Genomic DNA, 13,961 nt, shown 5'->3' on the forward strand with positions numbered 1-13,961 from the left:
ACGATATCTTTCTAAATATGAAATTTCATTAAGATCCGATGACTCCTTCGTAAGTTAAAAATACTTCATTTTTTCTAATTTTTCAGAATTAACCCTCCCCCCCCCCCAACTCCCCCAAAGAGAGTGGATCCGTTCCGGTTATATCAATAACGTATCTAGGACTTGTGCCGATTTCCCCAACCAGTTTTGATCCAAATCTCTCCACTCTAAGCGTTTTCCAAGATTTTAGGTTCCCCCCTCCAACTCTCCCCAATGTCATCAGATCCGGTCGGGATTTAAAATAAGAGCTCTGAGACACGATATCCTTCCAAGCATCAAATTTCATTAAGATCCAATCACTCCTTCGTAAGTTTTTTCTAATTTTTCAGAATTAACCCTCCCCCCCGACTCCCCCAAAGAGAGTGGATCCGTTCCGGTTATATCAATCACGTATCTAGAACTTGTGCGTATTTTACCCACCAAGTTTCATCCCGATCCCTCCACTCTAAGCGTTTTCCAAGATTTCAGGTTCCCCCCTCCAACTCCCCCAATGTCACCAGATCCGGTCGGGATTTAAAATAAGAGCTCTGAGACACGATATCCTTCCCAAAATCCTAATTTCATTAAGATCTTATCACTCTTTCGTAAGATAAAAATACCTCATTTTTTCTAATTTTTCAGAATTAACCCCCACCCCCCAACTCCCCCAAAGAGAGCGGATCCGTTCCGGTTAAGTCAATCACGTACCTAGGACTCACGTATCTAGGACTTGTGGTTATTTTTTTCCATCAAATTGCATCCCAATCCCTCCACTCTAAGCGTTTTCCAAGATTTTGGCCCCCCCCCCCAAGCTCCCCCAATGTCACCGGATCCGGTTGGGATTTGAAATAAGAGCACTGACACATGACATGCTTCCAAACATCAAATTTCATTAAGGTCCAATCACCCGTTCGTAAGTTAAAAATACGTCATTTTTCTAATTTTTCCGATTTACCGTCCCCCCACTCTCCCCAGATGATCGAATCATGATGTCACTTGGTAGATACCAAGTGCCATAACAAAAAGCACCTAAAATAGTTTACAGAATGTAGTAGAGATTGGTATAAGCCTAAAGTCGAACTGCGGGAATGTTAGATTTACCTTTCTTGTGGATAGGAGTGAGATCACCAATGCATAAAGACGATGGTAATGTAAAAGTGTCAGACATCATCTGCATGATCAATATTAGGAGTGAAATGAACTGGGGTTCCATGGATAACATGAAATGCACTAATATTATCTATACCAAATGAAGCTGGAGACTGCTGTTACTATGGCTTGCCTTGTAGCAACAGAATTCAAACAGACAGAAATCAGAAGGCTCCACAACAAACAGAAGACTCCAGGTAAACAGACAGAATTTCATCAAGTTTGGATTCATGTTTAAACTCTAAAATTGGATCTGGTGCGGCAAATTCATTCGAAAAATCCGTTTTCCATTCAGATATGGGAATATCAGAAGCTTTAGGAGTATTAGAGGATGTGGCATTTGGGGGAACAAGGTATTTCCAAATGGAATTGAGCGAAGCGGAAACTCAAAGCGAGTACGAGTCAACAATAACTGCACGATGACGAGCTAGCTCACTTGCGAAGACGTTTTTTGAATAGAACCAGATATCATTCAAAACACCTGACCTAGGCCAATCCTTATCTTTCCATATAGAAAACCAAAGCTTCACATGGGAGCACGCTTCAGCGAATTTTGTGGATTTTTTTTACCAATCGGGGACTTGAGTGTCGGTGCGTATTCTACGAATTGAGACCTCTACTTTTTCGGCACACCTGGAGCGTGGTAAATCTCAGCACAATAACCCTTCTGCAAAGATATCCTGATCCCAGAATTTAATGGCCCCTCCCTTTGTCCTCCTGTATATAGATAGTATGGGGTTTGCATTCCAAAAAGAAATAACTTTGACGCAAATTCTCATTTTCTACAAAGTTTGGTTGAGTTCCGAACACCTCTCTGGGAGAAGTCCAGACAACATAAATTTCAAGCCCCCTTCAGCTCTCACTCCAGAAGGTGGATTATACTAGAATACCCAAAAGGTTATCTATTCAAATGGTACTTGTATGTTATAGCGCCGACACTCAATAAGTGAAGCTAGGTCAATCCTGAAGAAAAATACCAAAACATGATGAAAATATAATACCTTAGAAACAAATTTGGGCTATATATTTGCACAATAGGGGAGGGGAAAATACAATGGGTTTGTATGGAAAATTTGTTAGTTACAATTATTCTGCATATTATGAAGTAAGAATTGTTTTCTAACTTCACGCTGTCCAAATACTCCCCCCCCCCTAATGTGTAAATATATGGGCCAAATTATGCAAGTCCAATGTATTCTGTCACAATCCACTTGTTTTCCACTGAGCGTAAGCTAATTGTCTCTTAGTACAGACAGATGAAAAACTGGTTCTACTCAGGTTCTACTCATATGAAGAACTGGAGTGTCAGCGCTATACGCACAAGAACCATTCTTACTTCTCACAAAGTTTGGCTGAGATAAAACCTCTTCATTTAGATGTTGTAGCCTAATGATAAGAATTTAGGGACTATCCCCTTTCCATCCCCCACAAAGTTTGGGTTTATTTCTGATTACCCAAAGGGAAAAAATAAGCAACTTGCAATTAGGTCCTAGAAAGTTTTTTCAACGTCTGACAATCAATTTTGGTGGATATTCTCACAACAATAATTTAGCCCCCCCCCAGCCCCCAAAGGCATAACAAAGACACTAGCTTTTACTTTTCATTGAGTTTCCATTACAACATCTTCTGGCACATACAAAAATGATTTTGATTCAAGAAAAGCCTCTCAGTGTGCTCCTAGGTCTAAGCTTTATCTGCAATTAGATATAAAAATAAATACACATAAAAGTTAGAATTAAATAAAATGGAAATTGAACGATAAAGAATATCCCGTTTTGTTCCCATTTTCTAAGCATGGCTCCTCAAACACAAGGGCCGTTGATACAGATTAGGAATTATTTCTAACTCACAACGAAACTTTAGCGTAAGGAAGGGGGGAGGGTTGGGAAGGGCAATCCCTCTCCCAATATACGAGATAATTTTTGCTATTTTAACATCCTTACTTTCATCTGAAACTATGAGTTTGATTTTATTTAATTTCTGATCGTTTTTTTCAGATCATACTCACGGCTATCAAAGATATAATGAGGGCTATCGCCCCCATGAATCCCCAGTACTTCCTGTTAAATTATATATGTTAATAGTTCTAAATTGATTGTTAGCGTCCTAGATTAGTAGCATAAAATTTTGCCTGAGGAATAACCAAATTTATCAGGCGCCTAATTTCTTTTATGCAGTAAAGAGTGACAAGAGCAATCATATGCATTTGTAAAAAAATGAATCGCAGATTAGTCAGAGTGAAATTTGAAACGCCAGTTCAGTTTGCGAATAAAAGAATATAGTCATAAAGTATTTCTCTCATTTTTAGGAAATGGAACAAATTTATTCAGGCTCGTAACTTTTGTTGGGTAGCTCAATACTTCGGAGTCACTATAAGAAGTCAATTCTTTTACGCAGATGTTGCTACCAAATTTATTTTAAAGTATGCTGCATGCTTATACTTCACAACTGTTTAACATATAAAAACGAACCAGAAACTTCGTGTTTATATTTAAACATCACGAAGAAGTTGCTCCCAACAGTTGCCTCATCCCTCTTGGGAGATTGTGGAGATTAAACAAATATGTATCTAATATATAACTGGGGCGGATCAATTTTTACAACTGTTAGTAGACACTTTGGTCCCTGACAAAGTCCCCGCTGTTTTTGTTGCTTCTTTCTAAACTGCAACAATATAACCAAGAGGCCAGTAAAACCAGATTTGAGGAGAAGCTATGTTATCTAAAGTGGGTTTTCTAAATATATCATACTTCAGTTTTCAAATATACTATGCTCCTAAATAGGGAATTTTAGGGACTTCTTGGGGAATTAAGAGACTTTCTGTATAAAAAACAAAAAGGGACTTGAAAGGGACTTCAGCCCAAAAAAAGGACTTTAGGGACTTTTAAGGACTAATTCCAAGCCCTGAGAACGTTATGAGATGGTTGCCGTAGTTTTTGCCAGAACTACCTGATGTGCATAATTTGATAAGCTCAAAGATTTTAAATTAGCTGAGTTAAGTCAGTAAGGTACACTTCCATTGCTTATTAATTGTTGACCGGTTTTTAACTACCTAGAACTCCACTGTGTTAGTTTTTGTTCCACTTTGCACTTGACCAAGACCTCTTTTGTCTCCTCTTTAACAGGTGGCAAACAGCAGTGGTACATTGCAAACGTCGCGACCACTCTAACACGTTGGCAAATATGCGCTTATAATCCTCTTCTTTTCGAGAACTTTTACACGTGATGGCAGCAGTTTTGCCAGAACTGTCCTTTGAGCATAGTGTGATAGCATAACTGCGTTTAAATTAGCTAAGTTACGTCGGTCAGGTTCACTTTCATTTCTCTTTACTAGGATTTTGATTCCACAATTTAGGTTCCTTTTAGTTCATGGTTTTAGGGATTTTTAGGTTTATAGTTATGTTTTAGGTTGGTCAGGCCCCTTACATGTCTCTTTACTAGGATTTTGATTCGAGAAGAAGCGTGCAAAACTGTGTTTTCCATCTGAATAATGACTAAAATTTTAGGGCTAAAACTTTCAAAAAAAGAAAGAAAAATACTTTGGGACATAGGTTGGTAACCTCCTTGTCTTCGAGTTTATACAAAATAAGACATTTTCTTTCGAACACAAATTTTAAAGCACAACTAAAATGCTTGAATTTATTACCACTGCACCTATCCGTTACAACGTGAATCGCATTGATAGCAAACTACTCGTTTATCAAAGTAAATGAACTAATACTGCCATAGCTGGACATCCTTCAGGAGGGAGAGGGTGGGGAGTGGCCTGAAAATCTACCTCCATATACTTATAATTTGAGCGTACCCTGTAATAATCTATAGCACCTAAGTTTTCTACACCTCAAACCTTTCAAAACAAAGACCTAGGTGAGGAATACTGATGCCGGGGCTGAGAGAAATTTTTAGTTTGAGACAAGATTCTTAGTCCCCTGGTGACATTTAAGATACTCCTCCATTTAAGATACTCTTTTGTGCCAGTAAGCATGTGAATGTAACATAAAGGCCACTTTGCAGTGGCACAGTATTTTTGGCTGCTTACAAAGGGCAATATAACCTTATATAAAAGTTCGAATGAACCGTTTCGCGATTTTTCAGGAGATTTGATTTATACGATAACTACTGGGAAAAAAAGAATTAATAGGCACGCATCCGCGATCATCCTTCTAGAAAAAAATACAAAATTTCACATTTTGTTCAGATGGGGATTTGAAACTTCTACAATCGGGTTTCCTGATGCTCTGAATTTGAAAGAATAACGTTCATTAAAATTAACTGCCATCTTGAGGGTGTTTTGCCTTCTTTTTTTCAAATCGGGAAAATTTTCTCCGCCTCGTAGCTTTAGTCAAATAACTTTAAACTAAATTTTATACTTTAGTGTCATCATAAAAGCAGATCCTTTTACTGTATATATTGTAATCACAACTTTTTTTTTTAGAATTTTACTTACCTGGTTACTCCTACCCTGGTTACTCCTAACTTACAGTTCTTCACCACGAGTTGTTGATGAAAATTTCAATAAATTCATTAGAAAAAGGAAATAGAACTTGGGATTCCCAAGCTAACCTTTCTGCAGTTGTTCCCTAGAAATCTAGAAGATACATAAATTCGATCTCAAGCTTCAAAGAAATTGTTCAATTCTTTAAAATCTGTGTAGTCCTTGGATAGTTAGAGAGCTAAAAAAAGTTTTCTGTTTCTTCCTTTTTGCGATTCAGTATGCAAGACAAATTATTTCTATATTTTTTCTGGAAAATTGCAAGAAATTTTGTGCACTTCAAAAAAAACAAATTTGTTTTCCATCATTACTTCAAAGAAAAATTTATCCCCTTTCCACCTCTTGCTGTTACCGAGCAGCAGATCACTGATAAAAAAAAAGGCAGTAGTGGTCAAATGCACAATTGCTTAAATTTTAAGCAGAACCTTATAATAAATTAACTTTGGAATGGAAGAACTTTGCTTACTAATGGATTGGCCTTAGGCGGCTTAGTACAGTGGAGAGAATTCAGTAGCATTAGTATTATTAAACTAGTCATAAAATAAAGAAAACCAAACAATCGTCAAAAATCGCAACAATGGTTTACCTCGCTTATTGGTCTCAAATTTTTGAAGAACAAAGCTCGCCAATTTAGATGTGACAATTTTCAGAAGTTCCAAATTCTTTTCGGGAGAGATATGTCCATAGTGATATACAAGTGGAGCATTCAGGTTATACCCATCACCAGGCATTGCTGGTCTCTCTACCATTACGGCACCTGCAATTAAATTTGTGTCACTAAAAAATATAGCCGCAAAGTGTGAAGCCACATCCCATTCAGACATTCAGATTCAATGCAAAAAAAACAGGTTTTTTCCAGCTAACAGCGTCTATAATAGGCATTTACATTCAAACTTTTAGAAAGATTAGAAATTTTCCAAGTAGACTAGCTACCCGAAAGAAATACAGTTTAGGCAATTATTTGAACATTATTATATATTTTTATTTCCTAGTTTCGGAGCATACTGTGTCTGGGTGGGTTTAGAATATTAAGCATTTAATTAGAAGAAATTCTTATTTTCTGTACGGACAAATTTTGACTGGATGAACTTACGGCTCATTGCGTAACAATGCAACAACTCTACCAAAAACAATTTAGGTTACCTATCAGTGATGAGTAATAAGCAATATTGGAGTAGAATACTAAGACAACAAAATAAAAGAAGAGAGAGAGAGAGTAGATAGAGAGAAAGAGTAGAGAGAGAGAGAGTAGAGAGAGAGAGGGGGGAGGGAGAGAGAGAGGGATGAAGTTAGTTAGAAGTATCCATGGAGACGAATAATTATTTAAGTTCAAATTAGTGCATAGACCTAGTTGCATCCTCACAGGATTATATTTTCATTTTTGTTTCTTTGATAATGAAAGACAAAGAAGTAAGCCATAAAGAGAGAACACTGGGAAATACAGGAAAGATGTGGATCATCCTAGAGAGAATTGAGACACGAAAAAATTTCTAGACAAAAACCAATCGTGGTTTTTTACTGCTCCCCTCTAAACATACATAGCAAGTACCAATTCTTCATGAACTAGGGGATATAGAGTCAATTCTTAATCAAACTAAATGAAGTTATATTAACTTCTTTAGTTTTGCTGGACAAAGTGCTCTTATCACATAAGTTTTAAAGAGAGAGAAAATAAATTATTAGTTCCTTAGAGAAATATTTTTCATTTCGTTATGATCAGGCTAATTAATTAATTACAAGAATTCATCTTCCTCTTTAGTCAAAAATAAAATAAGTTTTGAGTACATTCTGTAGTTTTAACAACAACAAAAAGAGGAAACCGAATTATTTTCCAAAAGAGAAGCAACAAGAAAATATACACTTCACAGTAAGGTCTAGTATATATAAAAAAAAAAAAAAAAAAAAAAAAAAAAAAAAAAAAAAAAAAAAAAAAAAAAAAAAATGTTGGTACATTTAACAATCTTGAAGACATAGGAAGAAAAATGAATTGTGTTAAAAAAAAAGGGTGAACTTAAACTCCCAAGTCTATTTGGTATGTTATTTTTATTTTGTGGATTATGTAATCATCATTAACAATGTTAATGATAAATAAAATAAAAAAATAGTTTAGAAAGTAAACACAACACATTGACAATTTAATTGTAAAGTACACAGCCAAAATGGAAGAATATTCAGTTTTTATTGCTTTTCCTTTTTCCTTTATTTTGTGTTACGGAGAATGCGTGTCATTACATTTGAATATAGTGATAACAAACCTTCATTTTAAAAAAAAGCTATTATATAAACAACTGCAAAGGTCAAAAATTATTTTTCGACCTTAACAAACGTTTTTTTTATAAGAATCAATTAACGGCTTCGTTATATCCATTTGAATAATTTGGCATTAAAACCTAACAAGAATAAAATTATAGTCCTCCCTAAAACCTGACAATAGAATTAACCCATTTTCCAACAAGCCATACGATGGTTTAGAGCACATACCTATTGTACCTGGGATACTAATATTGCCCTGCCCCACATCAAGATCAACAAAAAGAGGCTTTCTGCCCATTCGCACACCCCAATTCAACATCATTCTACATAGTGTAGATTTCCCAACATCTGCTGGACCAACTACCATTACAATAGGACCTCTTCCTTCTTCAGCTTCTGCTTTTCTTCTAAGTTGCTCCAGAACGGCATGAGTATTCAGATATATAACCTATAAACGAAAAAAACTTAAGCCAGAAGGAGGCTAAATACAAGCATAACAAAATTTATTCTGTGTTTGTCTGGCTTTTTTGTTGCTATATTTATATTTATCCAGTTCTATTGCCTATGGGTCGTTAAATGAATTCCTATTGTATTATTATGCTTATTATATGGATTCTTACACTTATTGCTTACCTTACTATATACCTTGCGCTGGATTCATGATCCTTCTTCTAAAAGGACGCGGGTTCGAATCCCAGTGTACCCAATTGTTTAGTTTGGGACGGGGGTCAGTGGCGTGACCCTGTAAGCTTAGCCAGAGTCAACCCAGCTCTAAATGGGTACCTAGAGAAATCTGGGGAAGGTAAACAGGGAGGGTATGCGAAAGCACAGGATGGTTGGCCCCCAACTCCCCATTGCACTTCCTGGCTGAAGGGCCGAGAAACGGAGATCAGCATCGCCGGTTGGGACTGTAAAGTCTAATGCCGTATCCTTAACCTTTTTTCCTTACCTTTTACTATATACCTTACTGTATTGTATACCTACCCACTACAAGTAGATTCTGTATTCTTATTGCTGTATATTTAGTTCATTAAATCAGTTAAGGAAATTATTAAGCTCCCTCTTTTAGTATTGAGAATTAAACTACTAGTTTTTAAGGAGCGTTTTAAGCATTGGTTCAAAACTTTTATATAGCTTCGTTGGTTCAAAACTTAACTATATGGCTTCTTTTTCATGACAGTTGTTAAGAGTTTAATTTCAGGAATGAGACAATGGATTAGCAGAAGCAAGCATATCTGAACAAAAACTATGCGTACTGGATTTGGCACTGATTACAAATATGGGCTATATGAATATTCAAATCTTACACAACTGTAAAATACTATATCGTCAGTTGGGTATCAAAAGGTCGTATCTCCATAATTGTACATTTTTAGAAGAGCAAAAGAAAAACTCACAGCTTTTTATTTCCCCTCCGATAACCGTAAAAAAATGAATTCATATGTATTGATTTTATATATAGATCCGCTTTTTTTACGATTACCAGAGGAGATAAGAAAAAGTTGTGAGGTTTTCCTTTTGCTCTTCTGAAAATGTAGGTACTTGTATGATATAACCCCTATCACTCAAGTTGTTCATTCACTGACGCATTGAAAAACCAGCTTTTTTTCGTTAGTTTCTTTCGCGTTAGCGTGAGACAAGACAAGGGAAGTGACAGAATGGATGGAAAATATACAATTTGGATTATATATTTCCACATTAGGATTGTTGGGGGTGATGTAAAGTATTTGGAAAGTGTTAAGTTAGAAAAAACTTCTTACTAAATAATAAGAAAAAAAGTGTACCCAACAAATTAGAATGGAGACTCATTATACCCCCCCCCCAATGTAAAAATATACAGCCTAAGTTCATTTCTAAAGTATAGTATTTTTATCATACTTAGGCATATTTCGTCAGGATTATGCGTCTGAGAAACAGGTTCTACTTAGATGAAGAATATTAGGTAGGGGCTGTATCATACAAGTACAAAATTTACAATTATGGAGATGCGACCTTTCGATACCCAACTGACGATATACAAAACTGTACAAATTTCATCGCCTTAGTTTGAATTTTGGTAAGAAATATAAGCTTCGTCTTTAGGATTAAAGCATATTCCAACGCAGCCTTCTTAGAAAAAAAAAGTCTGATGGACCCTATTATTAGTTCTTCTACTACCACGTCACTGAAGCTCCAAGACCCTTGAAACCAACCCATGTGTGCGCGCTTTCCCTCCCCCACGATCTACCCAAAGCTCCATTGTTTGCCCCTTTCATTAAGTTCCGATTTCATTTAAATCCTTTCTTATGATCTCTTCCCAACCACTGCAGGACGAACAGTTTTCCGTCTGGCCCTAGATAGATGATAAAAAACCGCAAACTTCAACAATCAGTCATCCTTCATCCTTAAAATTTGGCGCAGCCATTTTGATTTATTCTCTTACTATAGCCCTAGAAAGGGGAATCGGACGCCATAATTTGTAAGACTAACCATTGAATATGGGGTTAAACAATAGCCAAGACTATCGTAGAAAGTTATAAAAAAAAGTTGAACAGATTCTTCTCAGTCTTTCGAAACACGAACGTTTCAAAACGATGCTTGATCTGTCAAGACTGTCAAGCATGTGTTACCCTTTCATCGTTGCTTCGAAAGGGACCTTATTTTAGTTGCAGTGTTTATTTTGAGGTTGGGTTTTTATATTGTCCTTTGGAATAATATCTGTATTTTCTATTATTCTGTACTGAGGACGGTTGGGCAGAGGTCTCAACCGAAATATTGGCAGAATTTTTCTGTTTTTCACTGTCTGTTATTGTCTTCGTTTCTCATTTCGTTGGAATTTTTGTTTTGTGATCACAGTCATTACCATGGCTTCAAATATTATATATATATATATATATATATATATATATATATATATATATATATATATATATATATATATATATATATATATATATATATATATATATATATATATATATATATATATATATATATATATATATATATATATATATATATATATATATATATATATATATATATATATATATATATATATATATCTATATATATATATATATATATATATATATATTTGTATAAATAAGTGTATGTATACAAGTGTATATTTAGTGTACAATGTATATAAGTGTATATTTGTACCTTAAAAATTTCAAACTGCAATCATTAAGAACCCTTCCCTACTAATCCCACGAGTAATTACCACAGGACCCACAGGCAACCTGGCTTATTGCAGGCCAATTACCATGATCGATTGATGCATTTAGAATGATTTCAGGATAACTGATGTCTGAATAACAGATGTTCAAACCAGACATGTGCATATACTCGTTTTTTTTTTTTTTTTTTTTTTTTTAGGGAGGGTTGAGGCAAACAACATTAAAAAAAGAACTTTAATTGATAGTTTGAATACGAAGTACTAAGAGATTCAAGAAAATTTAAGATTTGGGAAGCGACACAAGACCCCAACACCCCCTACACATGTCCTTTGTCAGAGAATAGAAGCCCGTTTCTAGTAGAGAACTGTAAATAGTAATAGAAAAATAAGTAAAAGATATACTAAATTTTAAAATACAAGCATTTATATTAGCATTCTTTACTTCGCTTATTCTACCATTTTGATTCTCCTTTTTAGCTATTTACTGTCTTAAATCGTCAACTTGTCTTTATTGAACACTATATTAATGGTTTTTCACCTACCACGGTCAACCTAATTGACTTCTTTGGTTATTTCCGTTTTATTTATTTCTATTCATTTATTCTAGTATAAACGATTACTTTCTGACAAACCACCTTTAATATTTCAAAGTGAGTGTTTAAGCAAAGATAAACAAACCTTCAGGAATTAGGCTAAGAATTAGTTCAAGTATATCTGCAGTTCTCGTTGTGTTCTAGCTGCGTGCTCTTGCTCAGTAATTTCTAATTACATAAACTAAAATTTTTTATGATCCCCTTATCATCTTGTTCTTCTGGAAACGTTTTATTTTCAAAAATAAAAAAAAACATCTATCAGCCTTGAGTTCGACTTGAAAAAACTTCAACTCGAAAATTATTTCACCTCTATAGGTAAATTTATACTTTTCAGATGATTTAGCAAGGAAGAAACTGACTACATCACTTATTGCCTTTTTATCCTGTTTCCAAATATAAGAATCGCTTCTGGGGCAATTTATTTTTCGGGTCCCTAAAGGAGCTTAAAACAGTCCACAGTAACGAAAAGTTCAAAAATGTGTTTCTAAAAATCTCCATAGTAAAAAAAAATTATCATTTGTAAGCTGCCTCAGGAATGATAATTATTATTTTGATTAACCTTAATAGTAGAACGTTATTTTGAAAACAAATTTGCAGGATTTTTTTTTAAGAGCCTGAAATCCCTTGAAAACGGCATCACAGCAAAACAAAAGTGTATGATTGGAATCGCTTTTGCTGAAAACCCGAAACAGGAAACGTACAGGCCCCATTTAAAGGACAAGATAAGCTTAGCCTACGTTGCCTGAGGAACGTGAAGTGTTGCGGCAACCTTTGTTCGGCTTCGCCGAATAAAGTGTTGCGAGAGCAACACCTTGGTTTTGTTTCTTTGCTATCGGTTAAACGCTGAAGTTGTCAGCCTATCGAAGCTTTAGAACGTTATGTTCAAAGAAGAACGCGATCAGTAATCACATGATCAAAGGCTATTCCTCAGCGTTGAAAAAACAACAATAACAAAAGAATATCGAAAGAAGGGACTAAATTGACTTTGCAGCCAGTTGAACTTTATTCTTTTCAATCGTAGACATCGTAACGGATCAAGACTTGGAACAATATCTTATATAATCTAGTTGGTATTATAAAGCTATCTGTAACTTTTCAGGATCAAAATATCATAGATGACACTCTATTAATTATTACGAAACTGCCTCGTTGTTTTACGTTATTGTTTGTACCCGTTGCGTAAACACTTAATTCTAGGTTACAGTGGGTATGGGTAGGCTACACCAACTAGCAAAAGTTACAAACCCCTCTTCACTAAAGATGATTGTAGCCTAACAGACGATTATTACTTACAAGTCCCCTACATGTCTTACCACTACCACTGGATCTACTGCCACTGGACCACCAGTGTCCCATACCAATGGAACCAACTCGGTCTTATCATCAAATACACTGGAAACAAATAATAGGTACACCAACTAGCAAAATTTGCGAACCCCTCACTGCCGGAGATGATTATGAGCTAACAGCTGACCTTTCCTTACAAGTCCCCTACATGTCTCGCAATTGATATCGGCTTATTTTTGGTTTCAGTGTGTACCCTACTACTGAAGTTGTCAACCCCTTGAATCTTTCAAACTAGTATATCTCATGAAGGAATTTTTGTACAAAAAAATGGATGACATATACTTTGATCAGCTCATCAAGAGCTATCGATTGCTGACGAAAAAATTCTATCTGTCTTAGTTCAAAAGTTGATTTTTTTTTGCCGTAGGCCAACTTTCTAACGCCACAACTTAGAAAGGACCAAAGGATAGGCTCCAATTTCTTTAGCAATGACAGAAATTTTAAAGTTTAAGAGGTACATCTGATAATATTTCTCTACCTCAATCCCAAGTCCGAAAAAACAAATGATAAACCCAGCGAAAATCACTGCAGCACTTTCGGACCACTTCGGAGCACTTTCGAGAGTTCTGCGGATCTTTCCAAAATGTTATGCCACATTCATCAATCCGGCCTGTGGTCCACACTTTCCGTAAAAACAACACAGGTTAGACCCTTACCAGTTTCCAGGAATAAGCCGACATGGGCGGCATCGGAAAAAAAAGAAACCGGGACAAAACCAAAGTGTTGCTCTCGCAACACAATCACATTTTTGCATGGATAGCACTGATTATTTCTTCCTTTTTTGGCGTGTTCCTTTTCCTCTTTGCTAGCACCTCAATGAAACATCATAGAGTCGTTTAAGGGCTCATTTAAAAGCTACTTTTAACATCTAATTAGTTTTTAATTACTTTTTTAACTATATATCATAGCGTAAAAGCTATAATCAGTTGCCTTTTCAGACCTGAAGGGC

General features: G+C 35.5%; 1 protein-coding gene across 6 annotated transcripts in view; it reads right to left on the reverse strand.

Moving 5' to 3' along the window:
* LOC136041303 (protein CLP1 homolog) overlaps nt 1-13,961 on the reverse strand; it is a 59,380-nt gene that overhangs the window by 34,290 nt on the left and 11,129 nt on the right. For all 6 annotated transcript variants that reach the window (XM_065725927.1, XM_065725923.1, XM_065725926.1 and 3 more), the window contains 2 exons: nt 8,141-8,360; nt 6,246-6,416 (listed from right to left, as the gene is read on the reverse strand). In XM_065725927.1, coding sequence (XP_065581999.1) covers nt 6,246-6,416; nt 8,141-8,360 — 391 coding nt within the window. The remainder of the gene's footprint in view (nt 1-6,245; nt 6,417-8,140; nt 8,361-13,961) is intronic.

Source organism: Artemia franciscana, unplaced genomic scaffold (assembly GCF_032884065.1).
Source record: "Artemia franciscana unplaced genomic scaffold, ASM3288406v1 PGA_scaffold_131, whole genome shotgun sequence".
NCBI lineage: Eukaryota > Metazoa > Arthropoda > Branchiopoda > Anostraca > Artemiidae > Artemia > Artemia franciscana.